This window comes from Morus notabilis, unplaced genomic scaffold, assembly GCF_000414095.1.
Source record: "Morus notabilis unplaced genomic scaffold, ASM41409v2 Scaffold271, whole genome shotgun sequence".
NCBI classification, from domain to species: Eukaryota; Viridiplantae; Streptophyta; class Magnoliopsida; order Rosales; family Moraceae; genus Morus; species Morus notabilis.
The window spans coordinates 457,433-474,790 of record NW_010365721.1 but is presented as its reverse complement, the minus strand read 5'-3'; the positions used below and the strand labels follow the sequence as shown (position 1 = coordinate 474,790).

At 34.8% G+C, this 17,358-nt stretch overlaps 1 protein-coding gene across 1 annotated transcript in view; it reads right to left on the bottom strand.

Moving 5' to 3' along the window:
- The window catches only part of LOC21403667 (phospholipase D beta 2), a 16,186-nt gene extending 3,536 nt beyond the window's left edge, over positions 1 to 12,650 (bottom strand). Inside the window, exons 1-10 of the mRNA XM_024172455.1 lie at positions 12,462 to 12,650; positions 10,311 to 12,083; positions 9,621 to 9,737; positions 7,970 to 8,164; positions 6,923 to 7,174; positions 6,426 to 6,494; positions 6,180 to 6,327; positions 3,951 to 4,099; positions 2,033 to 2,206; positions 1,583 to 1,780 (exon numbers count right to left, since the gene is read on the bottom strand). Of these exons, the coding sequence (XP_024028223.1) occupies positions 1,583 to 1,780; positions 2,033 to 2,206; positions 3,951 to 4,099; positions 6,180 to 6,327; positions 6,426 to 6,494; positions 6,923 to 7,174; positions 7,970 to 8,164; positions 9,621 to 9,737; positions 10,311 to 12,047 (3,039 nt within the window). The 5' untranslated portion in view covers positions 12,048 to 12,083; positions 12,462 to 12,650. The remainder of the gene's footprint in view (positions 1 to 1,582; positions 1,781 to 2,032; positions 2,207 to 3,950; positions 4,100 to 6,179; positions 6,328 to 6,425; positions 6,495 to 6,922; positions 7,175 to 7,969; positions 8,165 to 9,620; positions 9,738 to 10,310; positions 12,084 to 12,461) is intronic.
- Positions 12,651 to 17,358: the final 4,708 nt, after the last annotated feature.

The following is a 17,358-nucleotide window of genomic DNA, read 5'->3' as shown; positions in this document are numbered from 1 at the left end:
CAATCTTCCAATTGAGGGAAGAGCAGGCCAACTTCAGGATCTAACCCTCCAAAGACTCCCAATCATTCTTTCATTCAACGTCTCCCTTTTGGTTTCTTGTAGAATAACAATTTCCGGCTTTATTCTGTTCAAATTTTCTTTTATCATCCCTCTTTTCCTGGCTTTATTCCATCTCCCTTTTGGTTTCTTGTAGAACCCACCCGTCTCACATTCCAAGAGACAATCTTCATTGATCACCTTCTTTCCCCCTTTAATTCTTGCTTCTCTTGTCATATTTGACACTTCTTTCCAAATTTTTAAGCTCCCAAGATCCTCTTTTGGACTTGAACCCGTTTGTTGCTTTGAACCCAATGCTTTTTGAGTCTATCTTTTGAACATCTTCCCCCACCTTACCTAAAACCACCCTTTCATCACTAGAGAAAGCATTAATATGCTATAAATAAAGAACCTTTTCCTCCAAAACAACCTCTCTCCTTGTGGGAATGAAGTTTGCATTGGTTGTTCTAGGTTGGTTTTCTCCCCATTAAGACCATCAGCATCTAATAGAAAATTATCAGAAATAATTCTCTCAAGGGTTAAATTCAACTAGCTGACCAGGGTTGTGAGTTTGTTGGATTATCTCTCTCTAACTTGGCCCCTTCCCTTGGAATTAATTCGAAAGACTGATCCCTCACATGAATTACAAGAACTTGCTTGAGAAGTTCTAAGCATAGGAAAACTTACCTATTCCTTGGTCGAGGATTCACCCCCAAAAGATTCTAAGCCGAACAATCCTTGGATGTCTCTGATGACGTCGTCTCCAGCCTTGTATGGAACCATTGTAGCCTTTCTAGTTCCTCGGAAGAAATTAGATCTTCCCGTCAACCTGTTTAGCTTGTACATCAAGATATTCCATACCGTCTTCTTGCTGTCTCCAGGTAGAATGATGCTTCCAATGGCACCGCCATTGATTCTTGTGACCATGTATTCTCCCCTCATGTTCTTGAGCACCTCAATCAGCAAAACATACTGCTCCCCGTTGAACTTCTTTTTGAAACCATCAATCCTATTATTTTTGCATAAGAACTCCATTGTTTGACATATTGAAGTCACTGCACCTAAGCCGCAGAAAATGAAGAATTTCGACTGCCTATTGGATTCCTCTATTTTCACCGAACCACCATCTTTACTGAATAATATTTTGTAAAGCTTCGAACCTATTCTAGTATGTTCTAGTCATGCCGTTTTTATAATTTGTATGATCTATGAGGATGGTTTTGCACTGAACAATTTTATTCACTAGTAAAGTTTGTATTTGGGTAATGTTCTTGTTCTTGAAGTGGCATTAATCCAGTCCACTCCAGAAAGTTTGTTAGCGTTTCCAAGTTCCAACTGCCATGCAAACAAAACCACATGTAGACAACCACTCGATTTCATGAATATAGTACCAATAGAAATTTTCCGTAACATTTTCTTTTTTTTTTTGAAATTTTCTGTATTTGAATGCTGAGGAAGGAGAAAATTGAGACGAATCCGTTTGCGTGATAAATTAATTCCTAAAATTTAAACAACCAATGCAGTTAATGCCTGATTAGAGAGTTACCTGACCACAAGGATTACGGAGTTTTCTTGCCCAGGTATGATGAGGTTGGTAGGCTCCCATTGCAATTTCTGTGTCTCTTGTGCCTTCCATAGAACGCTGATTGATGTTGGCAGACCCCAATATTACATACTCATCGTCGACTATCATGCCTTTTGAGTGAACGTAAATCATAAATCTCCGGCTTTTCCGACTTAGTGCCTGGAAACATTAGTCGAGACATTAACAAGCACATTCAGAGAAAAAAAAAAACATACAGCGAAATAGCAGAAACCTAAGGCAAGACATTCACAACCACATGTACAGAAGATTCTCCATAGTTGTGTTTTGATCCCATTTATCAAAACTAATGAAACTTGCTTAAAGATCACCTCACAAATTTGATCCATTTTTCCTTTATTTTCTTCTATTTTTCTTATCAAAAAAGAAATTCAAAAGGATAGAGAGAGACACCGGAGGAGTATTTGCTGCAGGACTTCCAGTGACAACTGTGTCATTTCCATCTACGGCCTCACGGTTGCCGAGACAGAAGAAGTTTAAATAGTCTTGTGGCGAGTATGCACCCTCAAGCCCAGCTTCCACAAGAGCCTTGTAAATCGTCTCATACATCATTTGCATTGTCTTGTGCTGAAACAACCAATAATTTATAAGATATGTAAAATGCAAAGAAAGAATTCTACTTTTACTGTGTGTGAACTATATAGGAAATAAATGTAAGTGTTAAAATGTTATAACCCTTGGGTAGAACTCATCCCCAAAAGCTAGCTTGTAGGGAGAGGGTGCCCAAATGGTTATAAACCCACATGCTAAGCCCATACTTTAGCAATGTGAGACTCAACCAGGATCCTAACATACCACCACGCTTCCGACACCGACGTCCATGGCGGCCCACTCTGGATGGCCCACTCTGGCCTTTCCAGATCGCCCCTCTCCAGGTCGCCCCTCCCCAGGTCGCCCCTTCCGCAACGTGGGCCTGAGGAGGAGCATGCTCTAATACCAATTGTTATAACCCTTGGGTAGAACTCATCCCTAAAAGCTAGCTTGTAGGGAGAGGGTGCCCAAATGGTTATAAACCCACATGCTAAGCCCATACTTTAGCAATGTGGGACTCAACCAGGATCCTAACATAAAATAATGCAGTGTGCCTAGTGTGCAATTTGTTGAGCTCATTGGTTTTTGTAATTTTCTATACTATTCAACATTTTGATTAGATTTTTATATGTATTCTTCTCTCCATATGAGTTCAAACAACTGCATGAAACAAGGCAGAATAAACATAAGCAAAATAACCTTAAAAACTCCCATCAATTTGAAAATTTAAGAAATTAAAACCTTAAAACTATATATTAATGCTTCAAAAAGTTCTAATTTTAAATGACACTTTAAGCCAGTAAAAGCAAGGAGCAGAGTCCAGAATTTGGGTTGCAGATTCCAACGGATTCTCTTGTAGTTCCTCTTTTCAGTCTCTGATTCAGTGTCCAAATAGTCTTACTTTCAAACCTTCCGACTTTATCTGGAAATCTTGTGCTTCTATTCAGGCTAAGGTCTTGGCTATTTTTCCTCAGGAAACTGAATACTTGTGGCTTAGTGCAGAAGAAACATCCTAATCATGCTTTGTCTCCTAGCTGGTGTGTTATGTGGGAGAATGAGGAATCTATGGATCACCTACTACTCCATTGTAAGGTGGCTGGGAAATTATGGTCTAAGGTTCTGGGAGCTGCCTCACTTTCTTGGGTCTTTCTGCCCAAAGTAACACAATTTTGATAGAAGATTTATTTGGTTTTGGAAGGGGGCAAAAAGGTAAATCGATGTGGAAAGCCATTATTATAGCGATTCTCTGGGTGGTTTGGCTTGAGAGAAATCAGAGGATTTTTGAAGAGAATGAGATGCTTGTTGAAGACCCAATCGAGAAGGCGAAATTTCTTGCTTCCCTTGGGGCTTCTACAAATAAATCATTTAAGGACTTTCCTCTGTCCTTGATTTTGCTTAGTTGGGAAGATATTTTGGTTTAGCTGTTCTTTTTCGGGTTTGAATTATCCTTTCTGGTTTGTTTGTTTGTTTTGATTTCTTGTATTTTGTTCTTTTTTGGATGGATCTCTCATCTGTCCAATCTTTTTGTATAGATTTCATTTGATGAATGAAATTTTCATTTCCTATCAAAAAAAGCAAGGAGCAGAGTGAAGGCCTTTCAAAATCTGGAAAAGACATCTCCACTATGAGGAAACCAACCAAAATCACAATAAGTAATTGGATTCATTCATTCATAAAGCTGCTTCAAATGCACTTACACTCCACTATGCAGACTTACTGAGAAATAATATGGTAGTTAACTAGTTATGGATTTTAACAAACAAGTAGTAAATGTAGCCACCTGCCAAAATAGAATCCGTTGTGTAGCAGCACCAGTTGGCACACCCTCTGGCCACATAGGAATAACAATATAAGCAGCAAATCTCTCATTTGCTCTAATTTTATCCGCAATCTTAAGGGCAATTTCCATAGGGATCAAATTATTAGCACCTGAAGAATGAAAATGTAAGAATCCCTTCACTGCCACATTCTTGTCCAGTCAAAATAATCCAAAATACAATTTCATAATACTGCAGCAATAAAGTTCCTGGAAATGAAAAGTGATTAGTAAAAAGTAACAGATACAGTTTGGATTAATTACAGAAACTCCTCCTGAACTATACCCCTTATATCACTTTGCCCCCAATCTTTGAAACGTAAAATCCGTTTCCTCTAAACAATAAAACGTTAACAAAAAAGCCCCCTCCATTAGTTTTTTAAGAGAAATTGACATGTAATTTGTTATTTCGAGGTATTTTGGTAGCTCTATAGTTTAAAATTTAGTTTGAATTTAAAACTACTTTAAATTTGAGCATTTAATTATGATACATCTATTATTGATTGAATGTAAGTTAAAAATTTTATGAATTTTTTTTGGTAGAAAAAAAATTTTATGAAGTTTTTTTTTTTAATATTTAAATTAGTTTAGATTCAAATTAAATTTTAAACAATAAAATTATCAAAATACCCTCAAAATAACAAATTAAATGTCAATTTCAGTTAAAAACCTAATGGAGGGGGCTCTTTTGTTAACATTTCGTTATTTAGGAGGAACATATGTTACGTTTTAAAGATTAGGGGGCAAAGTGTTACAGAGGGTATAATTCAGGATGAATTTTTGTAATTAATCCATACAGTTTATATATAGCACAAAATACGAACAAGCATTGACGGTTGCAATGCCAGGACATTTTTTAGGTGGTGGTAATATAAAGCACAAAAGTAATAAGTACAGTACAATTACAAGTCTTTACTTAAGTGGGGGCACAAGCATAATTTTTTCCGACTGGGGGCATAAGTATAATTTCTTTAATTTATTAGGAAATTTTCAAAACTTTACACCCAATAAAAGAAAATTTCAAATTCTCAGTGGGGGCTCGTGCCCCCATTGAGAGCAAGACTACAGATATATACATGTAGACCTTTGACTACTTATGTATACACGCTTTTATTTTCTCAAGGACCCAATCTTCAGAGACATTTTCTTATTGCATTAATATTAACCCCTATTCAACCGAAAAATTCATAGGCCTTCTTAATTTCATACTACAATTTTAGCTACTTTTTGGGGCTTATGGCTAGAAAGGAATAATAGATCTGGGCTTGTTCATTTGCATTTTTTGAGTTAGGGTGACTTGAGTTCATATCTTGATTTGAGTTAAGGTGTATTTGAGTATGATTTGAGTTGAGAATTTAATTTGAATTTGTATTTGGATGTGCACATTTTAAGTTTGGTTTGAATTGGGAATCTATTTGAGTTTGTGTTTGGGTGGGTCAAAACTTGAATTTGTGTTTGGATAGTATTTTAATAAAAACTCAATGGTGATGGAAAATTTTAATAGGGTATATGGGTGGGGTTTTATTCGTCTCTTCATTGTGAACGCATAGAAAAAAAATCACCTCAATCGGAATTAAAATGATGGCGTTATTAAGAATAGAAAAAATATTGTTCATTAACTTAAGTTTGAGTTTAGGAACTTGAGTTGAAGGGGGAACTTGAACTCAAATTTTAGTCCCAAACTCAAGTTCAAACTCAAGTTCAAACTCAAATTTTACAAAAGAACATGAACTTGAATAAAGTTGTAACTTGAGTTTACTTTTTTTAAGTTTGGGTGCAAATGAACAAGCCCAGAGAATCTTTGAGGATCAGGAGGAGGATGGGTCTTTTCTTTGGGATAAAACAAAGTATTGGGTATCATTGTTGGTATAGGGACAAAGAATTTGGTAGACCAATCTTTTCGGATTTCATCACGAGTTGGGCTCCTTTTATTTAGCCTTTACTCGAGTTTTCTTGTGTGGTCAATGCTAAGTTTTGGTTTTAACTTTATTGTATTTTTGGGTCTGGGTCTATTGAGGATATCTCTTCCTCCTTTCCCTTTCCTACATTATTAATAAAGTTCGTTTCTTTTCAAAAAAAAAAAAATATATATATATATATATATATATGTATTACGTGCAAATGCAATCAACACAACAACGCATTTCATCTACAATTCTTGGTCTCTTCATATAAAAGATGATTGTTTCTCACCTAAATCTTTATACGAACTCCAATTGTATGAGGACCCAATGAAGTACTGATTCTCTATATAAATATAATGTTGGGCTGCACGAATGGCCTTCACATATGCTGTATGTATACTCATGTCTATCAGCACATTCTTTCCGCAAACCAGGTTCTGTTGAGGAGAATATCAATCACCAACCATACTCCAGACATCAATAGAATCTCAAAAATAAAATAGACGAGAAGATTTATCCATCAAATTTTCCATACCTTGCTTGTGGCATCTTTTGGATCCTTGGGGAAATGTTTGGCTGAGTTTGAGTCGATCGAACGAAATATCTGCATCATAAATCCAACGATAAGATACCGTAACAATAACTGTTTCTGCACTAAGCCTAGGTATACAAACAAATTAGATTATTCATCTTTTCTGGTTTGAGAAGATGTATATCTATGGGCGTGTTTATTAATTCGCAATGGATTGTAATCAGAAGAGTAAGGTGTTTGAAAAGGAAAGAAAAAGAAAACGTGAAGCGAATTAAACATTTGATTTTATTGTAGTCTTGGTCACTTGAAACTTGAATTCCATTCATGATTTAGTAAATAAACCAGTCAAAGGGAGGAAAAGGAAGCACTTGTCCTATTCTATTTCAATGGATAATATGGTAAAATGCCACTAAGGGTAATCCTAATCCCATGCATTCCACCACTTTACCAGTTGAGCAAGGTCTTAACGCAGTTTTAATATCGAATTAAGATGCCATTACCTGAACATGCCAATTTTCGGGGTCGTTCTCACTGGTGCAAGTAGCATCAGCCAATCCGATGATGTCTGGAATCCTTTCTAGCCTGAGTAAAGCATCATCATATAAGTTCCTCTTCAATTTTGACATCCCCTGCGGTTTTGAAGCCTTCAACCAGCGCTCTTCAAAGTTAGTAAGAACATCATATGCTGCGGGACCATCAATTCTAGAGTGCAAGTCATGCCATGGCTCTCTTGGACAACCAGCAACGGTACCCTGTTTGAGGTCATAATCCAAGCAGATAAATTTCAAAGTACAGGTTTATTTCATTGCCTAAGAGAAGGAAAGCATCATTTACTTGGATATTAACTTCTTTGCTATATTGGTCTTACATCCCACTAGGAATTTCTAGTGATTGACACGTACAGTAAACATGAGAATGTTTAAAACACTTGCAGTTTAACTGGATTTATGTTAAGATAACTCTACGCATTTTCAATGACTAAAGTGTTTAAAAAAAAAAAAAAAAAAACAGATTAAACTATTTAAAGACAATATGCAAGATTCTTATAATGAATATTTAGTGTATAAATATCAGTGCTTTATGAACGTGCACAAATCTAATGATAGGTGAGGTTTCCAAAAATTACTTTGGGATTTGTTTTTTTTATTTTCTCAAAAGGCCAGTCAATTCACTCATACAAGTTTTATAATAGTGATCCCTTCTGCTGGAAATTAAGTACACTTTGTGTAAATATAAAACCCCGTCAAGAACTTATAAAGTGATAATAGCATCATAAGCAGTTTTAGAAATCCCAAACAGGCATCACTCCTAATTCTTCAAAATACCTCTGATGTTTTGACTGATACAGCTGCTTGCCAATTTCTTTTTTTTTAATTTCTTTATTTTTCTAAAGATAAGTAGTAGGATCCTAACAAAAAATTCTGGTTTCTTTCTTTCTTTATTTTATTTTTTTTTTCAATGTACAAATAACATTGTTAAGTCATGGTGCGTATAAAGCTGCTCCAAAATGTGCCATTATAAAGAAAATTAAGGAGTTTAGCAACTACCGTGAAAGTAGGGTTGTGATAATCATCCTTGTGCACTGTTTGCAGTGTCCTAAACAGCGGGTGATGGGGAGTATCGTATCTTCCGTCACATAAATCGAGTCCTCCAATGAAAGCTATGATTTTTCTTCTGTTGTTTCCAGCATCAGCATCAACAATTACAGTTTTCTGATGGTGTGTATAGATTGTCTCAACTTCCTAAGAGTGCAAAAGCAATGATTTTTTTTTTAATAAGAAAACAAGTTTTATTGAAATTAATCAATTACAAAAGGGGAGGATAAGATATCCTCGCTGATAAAACAAAAACAAAGCAGAACAAACCAGAAAATCAGAAACCTAACACATCTTTCCAATTCAAAACAACCAAAGAGAAAGGAAAACCCTTAAAGGCTTTGTCAGACGATGCCCATAAGGAAGCTGTAAACTTTGCTTTCTCAAAAACTTCAATGATATCTATCTCTTTTTCCTCAAAAATTCTAGCATTTCTTTCCGACTACAGAGTCCACAAAACAGACAGCACCATGCTTTTCCACAGTACTTTTGCCATCTTGTTCAGTTCCAATCCTGCCAAATCTTCCTTCAAAACCGTACTGCAGTGAGCTGGAAAGACTCAATAAAAACCGACTTCTAATAATCATTTCTGCCAAACCGAACTTGCCACCAGACAGTGTAACAATAGATGGTCTATGGATTCTTCACTACCTCTACAAGGAACACACCAAGAAGGGGATAGAACCCTATGAGGGTTTATCTTCTGCACCAAATCACAAGTATTTAATTTCCCAAGCACAACCAAGTAAGCAAAGACTTTAATTCTATGGGGGATACTAGATTTCCAAATGAATTGAGAGGAATCAAAATTCAAGTTTTCAAGTCTATCCACTAAATAAGAAAAAAAGATCGACGCAAAAATCCCTTAGAATCACACAACCAAACTCTTTGATCAGAGGGTTAGATGGCTGAAAAGGAGAAGAATTGAGTAATTGAAGTAGAGAATACAAATCCTTTGCTTCCCTATCATTGAGGCCTCCCCTAAAACCAAGATTCCAATTTGGGTCACCATTATCGGATTGTGAACGAATTTGTGCAATAGAGGCATTAGGAAAGTCTCAGATTCTCAATAAACGAGGGAACAAAACTTCCAAAGGCTCATTCACACACCATTTGTCTTTCCAAAACAAAATTTTAGTCCCATCCCCAACTCTCAATTTTGTGTTTTGAAGGAAAACATCCAACCCTTAAGAGACAAACTTCCATGGTTTTCCAACATATCCACCACCGACTCAGGCAATATTCGTCGTTAAAAGGTAGAAATGGTGGCACAACTGTGTACAATTGTATTTCCAAAATTTGAATGCTGTAAAGCCAACTTCCCACATAGTACTCTCGGAAATCTTTAAAAGTAACGCCCAAAATTGCACATGTAATCAGGGGAAATTAGCCAAACCAACCACCAATAATAAACAAAATGTAGGAAACTATAAGCATTATTCCAGTAAGGCCTTTGTTGCTCACTAACAGTAAGTGATTTCTAAGAAGTTATATCAAATAGAAATTCAAGATAAAGAAAGAGAATTTACAACTTTAGACACTGATGTCTTGAGAAAACTGGTAAAAATAACTAGAAAATGAAAGTCAATTAGTTTTGCCTTACCCTTTGCTTTATCCAACTGTGTCGTTTTCCAGCACTGCGGGGGCAGAGTAGAACTTGCACAGATGAGTGCTTGAAAAATCGCCGAGTTTCCTCATCGTGAGTTTGCATGATTCCATCCTGCATTGATATTTCAGTTGAAGGGAAGAATAAATACAACAGTAAGAAGTCTAAATAGAGAGTAAACTTTCCAAAATAATTAACAAAGACAAAATTCTGATGAGAAAATATTAAAATGACACGAAACTCATTAAACTCCCTAGAAGACAAAACAAAATGAAGTTAACGAATATGTATAATCTGAAAATGGGAGATTCAACTTCTTAAGGACGAATAAAAAATATCATATTTAGCACACTTGTTAAATTATTTTTAAGACAATTATCTCAATCTAAGTCAGTGGATTAAGTTGCTTCCTATCCATACAAAGCTACAAACACTTTCATATTAACAGAAGTAACCAAGTTGCTTCCATCTTGAGCCACCACATAACGAATCACAATGACCAACTACTAGCATTTTTTATTTTTAATTCAAAACAAAAAAGTGATGCTCTTACGATGATCTAAAACAAGTAAAGAAGTTATAAAAATCATCAAAAACAGAGAGATTATATTCAATTAACCATACTAAAGTAATGTATACCCTGAAATAGATGAGCAAAGCAGATCTAATAAAAGACAAGATACTCACTGTTTTATAACCCAGAATACTCCTTGAAGTGGGATCATCCCAAATAAGCAGCAGCACTCTCACTCCTTCTTGAGACTTGGACCTCAAAATATCCCCTAGGCTGAAATTTGATGCATGACTAGCATCTCGAACTAGTTTAACGTTATGCCACACTGACCACCCCGTTATGTAAATTAAACGTCGGGCCTGACGTATTGCATCGAAAATGTCTTGCCAACACTTCCCATGGACGTATGAGAAGTCCCCATCAAGTCTCAATTCCGGAAGGCACCCATCTGGAACATCGGCATCCTGATAAAGAGTAACTCTGCCACCTTTCCTAAGGGGGAAATAGGTCCCGGGAACTCCATAATAGTTGGGGCCTGCCCCAACTCCAGCATGGTATATGCTTAGCTTCTCCATTGGTATGTATTGAATTGAAAGTTTCAAAACAGCTCCTTGCTTGGAAGGCTTCCCACTAGTATTCAGGATAGGGTAAACCCCCTCAACCCTGGCTCCTGAGTATATCTGTTCAACTGGAATCGCCACAACTCCTATAAGCTGTGACCCTACAACATCACTATCTTTAACGACAAAGTGCACTTCAGGAGCATAATGCGCTACCGGAACATTGAAATGCTGCTCCCAAACAGGATCCTCACAATTGCTAATCACATAAGTCCTCCCAATTACAGCATTGGACACTGCAATCGACACATACGGATCACTAGTAATCTTATTCTTCATGTGCCCTTCAATTTTGTTGGTCACATTCCCTGGCAACCTTGCAAACATATCCCCCAAAGTTTTGTGAAACATGTCCATGTTCGGGAGGTTTTTCGCATCATAGACCCAAATATCTAAAATACCATGTAAAAGCAATACCTTCAAGGACCCTTTATACTGCTGTGGCACAATTTGCAAGGTCTGACTATGCTGTGACCCATTGAATGAGCCCGAATGTGAATATACAGAATGACTAGGTGAACCCACCTGATCCAAATAAGAACCTTCCCAGTTACTCGAAAACGAGCTATTGGGGTACCCATAAAACTCCCCATGCCTATCATACCTAGCACTTTGAGGAGAACTAGTTGGCACTGCAGGCGCTGGGGGTGATGCAGGGGCAGTCGGGTGACTATCAGACAGATGCACATTACTCAAAAGATCATCCAGAGGAGGGTAAACAAGTGGGGTTGTAGAAGAGACAGATTCGGCATCAAATTCATGATGTGCAGAATTCCCAACTCCAGCATAACTATAACTCTCTTGCCTATGATAATGATGATTCGAGAAGCTATCGGCACGAGGAGCGACTTGGGGTGATGGGACTTCAACAGATGGGTAATTTGCAGTGGATTGCTCATTGTGAAAATGGCCTGATGATGAGCCATATTGGAAACTGTCATGGTGTTGAAGGGATGGCTGAGAAGAACCATGAGCTACGGGAGGAGCGGGACACGGATATGGGTACAGATATGGAGGGGAATAATGGGAAGTTGGAGGAGGATGGTGATAATCTACAGGTCCTGAATGTGAGGTTGAAAATGGTTGTTGTGGGTATGCTTGAGATGAGTAGGCAGAATTGTATTGGTATGGATATGGATATGAAGCAGGAGCAGGAGCTGGGGCTGGTGCTGGTGGATATGGATCTGAAATGGGAGGTGGGTATTGTGGAGGAGGATTAGGAGGAGTATTATGAGGGTATGTATATGAGTTTTGATATGGGTATGAATTTGAAGAACCGTAATTATCCATTACTGAACACTAAAGTAAGGTTCTTTACACCAACAACTGCATAAACAAATTGTGCATAAAGATCAAAAGATAACATAACATATATAAACGGATCAAAAGACAATATAACATATATAAACGGATTCTCAATTCTAATGTACACAAAGAACTTCAATTGAAATAGATTGGCAAGAACAAGTTTTGAAATGAAACAAATATGGGGAAAAACAGGCAAAAAGGAGGAGAAGTATTTAACTTTCCTGGGTATAACGATTTGATAAAAAGTAAACAAAAAAAGAAAGAAAGATTGGATTCTGTTTGAAGAAAGGACAATAAGAAAAGGAGAGATCAATTGATATTTTCTCAGTGACAGAGAAAAATTTAACTTGCAACAGATAAGACAAAAAGAGAGAGCTTTATTATGAAAGACGTTACCTTTCGGGGTTTAAGGAGGAAAGAATGATGAATATAATATCCACTTCGGAACCTTCAAAGAATGGAAGAAGAAATAGAAGAGAAGTTTCAGAGGGAGCGAAAAGAAGGACGTTAGTTACAATTTTACAATCTTCTATATGCTTTGACAATCTCCAGTCTCAGGTATACGCCATTTGCAGGTATTAGCTATCTTTCTTTATTTAATTAGGATATTTTGCGCATTTATTCCCTCTCTCTCTCTCTTTTTGTTTCTTCTTTTTTTCCTTTTTTCCTTTTTTTTTTTTTTTTTTTGATAGGGGCACATTTGTTCTTTAACCTGTGAGGTTTAGACAACTTACTTTAATTCTAATAAAATTATTATTGCAATGCGATGTATTTTGATTATATTAAATTAGTGTAAGTTACTTCGTAAACTTCAGTGTACGTTTAGTTTATAGATTCAGAATCATTCTCCAATGCGATGTATTTTGATTATATTAAATTAGTGTAAGTTACTTCGTAAAATTCAGTGTACGTTTAGTTCATAGATTCAGAATCATTCTTATTTTACGTGTATTTTTTATGAGAGAAAAATACTATAAAAAATTATAAATTATGATTCAGAATTAAAGACGAATATAAAAAATAAACGTCCTCTCAATTATTTTTATATTTTGTTGGGCAAAAACACATAAAAATTAGTATTCTTATGGAATATTTTGTCGGGTAAAAAGACTTAAGATTAGTATTCTTATGGAATTGTCATTCTTTCACATGGTTGAATCACAATTCTTAAAGCGAACTAGTTGAATAATCATTCCATTCTAAAACATATATTAATTAAAATTTTCTCTCCTTAAATTATCCCTAGCAATATTAGAAAATTTACTTTAAATACCCCCATCCCTCCCAAATTTACTTTAAAAACTTTTTGAGTGAGTAGTCATATATTAAAGTTAAAATTATTAATAGGACGTTTGGTTATAGATTCAGAACCATAATTTATGATTCTCATTTTTAAAAATCAAATTTTTTGTGAGAAAAAAAACATTGTAGACAACCAAAAACCATGATTCAGAACTAAAAACGAGCCTTAGAAACAAACATCCCATAAAAATATTGGTTATATATATCAAATAAAATATTCACTTTAAATATCAAGGTAAGAAATAACTTGAAACATACTTGAATTAGTTTAAATACATTATTAATGAATAAAATGAAAGGGTATTTTAGTAAAAACTTATACTATTACATTCTATTTCAATGTCTAACCAAACACAATAATTGTAATTTCAATATTGATTCTAATGCTCAACCGAACAATGGAATTTGAATAAATCATTAGTCTATTCCCAATTTTATTCCATTATATTCCTATTCATATTCCTATTTTTATTTTATTCCATCAAACTAAACGTACCCTTAGTGATGAAAAATCACATTTGATAAAAAATTTCAATATCTCAATTCAAAACGTAACGCAAATCTTTTGATTGCACAACTCTTAGGATGCGTTTGGAATTGGTTTCAAAATGATTTTATTTTCTATATGAAAATGGAAATGAAAACGTTTTCATTTTCATTTTGAAATTATTTCTGAAAATGTGTTTGGTAGTTTTATTTAGAGATTAATTTCAGTTTTAAAAAAACCTGAAACTGCGTTTGGTGGTTTAATTTTTGAAAACATGTAATAGTATTTAATATATTAAATAAATAATCAAATTAAATTAAAAAAATTTAAAGACTAAAATTAACAAACAAACAGAACAAAAATTAGAAAAACAAAAATAAAAAACAGATCAGATTGATTAAAAAACATTAAAAAAAGACCACAAATCTGAAGAACACATTCTTCCCCATCTCTGACCTTCTTCTCTGTTCATTGAAACAAAGCAAATACCAATACCATTTATCTTTCTCGTCCTCGTCTTCTCGCTGTCACAACCCACCACCCCGGAAGCCGTCGCAAACTCAACAGAGGTCACCGTCATAGTAGAATCACCACCCTAGCTTCTTGTCGATCAACCCACCACCCTACCCTTTCTTCAGTCACTTCACCACCACAACCAGCCGTTGCCACCTTACCACTCTTCCACAGATCGTGGACGGGCCTCCTACGATTGAGGTTGTACAGGACTCAGCTCGACTCTTTGTCAAAATGTCGTGCATCCCCAACCCACACAAATGTCGACCCTACACCGCCGCCGTTCCCCGCTAGCAAAGCCACCTCCTCCGCCTGCCTAACCCGGTGACCATTGCGCCATGCCTCTGGTGCGAAGCCCAACCTCGTGCTCAAATCTGATTTGTGCTTGGAATTAGAGAGATTAAGGGCCAACCTCCAGATCTAATTATTTTGTTACTTTTTTTTAACTTGATTTCTACACATCCTTAATCATACTTAATCAATTTAAAAGAAGTGGTTTTGAATTCAGGAAATTGGAGATCGAGATGTTTCCTTGCTTAGAGGCCTTTGATTGTATTTGAAAAAGGAAAACCGGCAAAGTCTCTGGTCTAGGATGAAGAGAGAAAAGGAAAACGGAGAAAATGAAAACAAGAATAAGTCGTTTTCAGATTTTTAGAAAAGGACAAAAACGTTTTTATTTTCAATTTTTAGAAAATTTTGCACCAAACGCGTTTTGTCTACACGTTTTCATTTTTTATCCTCGAAAAACGTGAAAAACGGAAACAAAAACAGAAACAAACAGGCCCTTAGCCTCTTAAATCTGATAAAAAATCAAAATAAATTTAATGAAGTATTATTACAAAAATTCCCTCTGAATTATATATGTTGTAACACTTTACTCCTTAATTTTTAAACGTAACGTCCGTTTTTCGTGAACAATAAAATGTTAACAAAAAACATTTCTCTATTGAGTTTTTTTTAACAAAAATTGACATTAAATTTATTGTTTTAGAGTATTTTAGTAGTTTTTTAACATCTCAAGGAGCAAATATGCAAATTGATAAATACTTTTTTAGTTTATATGTTTTCTGGTGTGAGATCTGCAAACTAGATTACAGATTGAGACGGTTACCTATAAATTGTGCTTCTAGTTGAGAAGCACTATTTGACTTGCCAGGTGTTGCCCACCAATTCAGCCTCACACAACCAATATTCTTACCTTTTTTTCTTGTGCGTCTTGTTTTCAACTCTTCTCAGAGCGCACACGCAAATGCTTGGACCAAGAAAATAGAGCAATTGAGCAAATAATGCTGACATAAAATGAATTTATTTTCTGATTAGCATGCTCTCAACCAATTTCCTTTTTTTTTTTTTTTAAATATATATATATATATATATTTAACGTTTAATCTAATCGAATCTAATCTAATCTAATAATACACAAAATAGTCAACTTTTTCTTAATACTTCTCTTTTCTAGGGTTCTCATGTGGAGCTCTTTATTCTCTTCCGTTTCTTCTTTTTTTTTCCTTTTTTATCTTTACTAGTTTTGTAATGTGCTCCGTATGTATTATCGTATTAGAGGCACCTGAAGAGTTTATTGTTTACCAAATAATGATAAATTCATTTATTCAATCTTTTTGAATTTATATCAAAAGGGAATATGTGTAAAAATAACAATTGATAAAAAAAATTAAATAAAGACACATTTGAAGAAAATTATTTTAAGCAACTAAAAATAAAATATGAACACATGCAAAAAATTAATCATAGGAGTAAAGTGGGGAATAACATTTTTTAAAAAAAACAACAAGAAAAATTAAAATGTAAAAAAAATTCACAAAACAATAAAGATTAAAAAAAAACAAAAAAACGAAAAAATAATTTGATTAGGATATTTTGCGCATTTGTTCTCTCTCTCTTTTGTTTCTTCTTTTTTTCCTTTTTTCCTTTTTTTTTTTTTTTGATAGGTGCACATTTGTTCTTTATCCTGTGAGGTTTAGACAACTTACTTTAATTCTAATAAAATTATTATTGCAATGCCACGTATTTTGATTATATTAAATTAGGGTACGTTAATTCTTAAAATTCAGTTATTTTTATATTTTGTTGGGCAAAAGGACTTAAAAATTGATATTCTTATGGAATATTTTGTTGGGCAAAAAGACTTATAAGAATTATGGTGCGTTCACTTCACAAATTATAATTTTGTGATTAGAGTTGAAAAAGTGGATTTTAGTTGTTTTTAATTGGAGTTGTAATGTGAATTTTGAGTTGAGTGTTTAATAAGAGATTAATTTAACATTTAAAACTTCAATTTTGTGTTCACTTGCACTAATCCAAACTCACAACTTACACAAATTAACATTCAGCCCATATGCATATATTCTTCTAAAACGTGGACATTCAGCGCCATATTAACACAAAATCATAAGTTGTATACAAATGTTCTTCATTTATATATATATATATACAAACATATAATAATCTATCCATTATAAAAGCAACAAACTCATTCTAAAGAAAGTCTAATTTCTAGTCCAATTAGTTAACAAACGCATCTGAATATATGGTTCATAAGTAATACACAAATAATAGTCTATCGATGCCGATTATTTTCGAATGCAGCCCACATAGTACCAGCTATTTCGTCCCTCAATATATTTATTTGTTGTCGTTGCGGATGGTTATGATGTTGTTGGGTTTTCCGATCCGGATTGTGATTTTGATTCACATCTTGATCCGCATTAAGTGGATCAATTTCTACAACCGGAATGGCGTCTCTCATGTACTGGGTGAGTGATTAACGCCCAAAAGTGATATTCACAAGCGGTCAATTGTAGCACAGAAGGGCGGTCGTATCCACAAAGAGATAACAAAATAACAAGAAAGACTAATAGAATAAGAGCGTTAGAGAAAAGTGAATTAAAGAAAAAGAATAGTTTTTGAGATTTTGTTGCAAATAAAATAGAAAGGAGGGAATTTGTATGAAGAAAATTCAATAATAAAAAC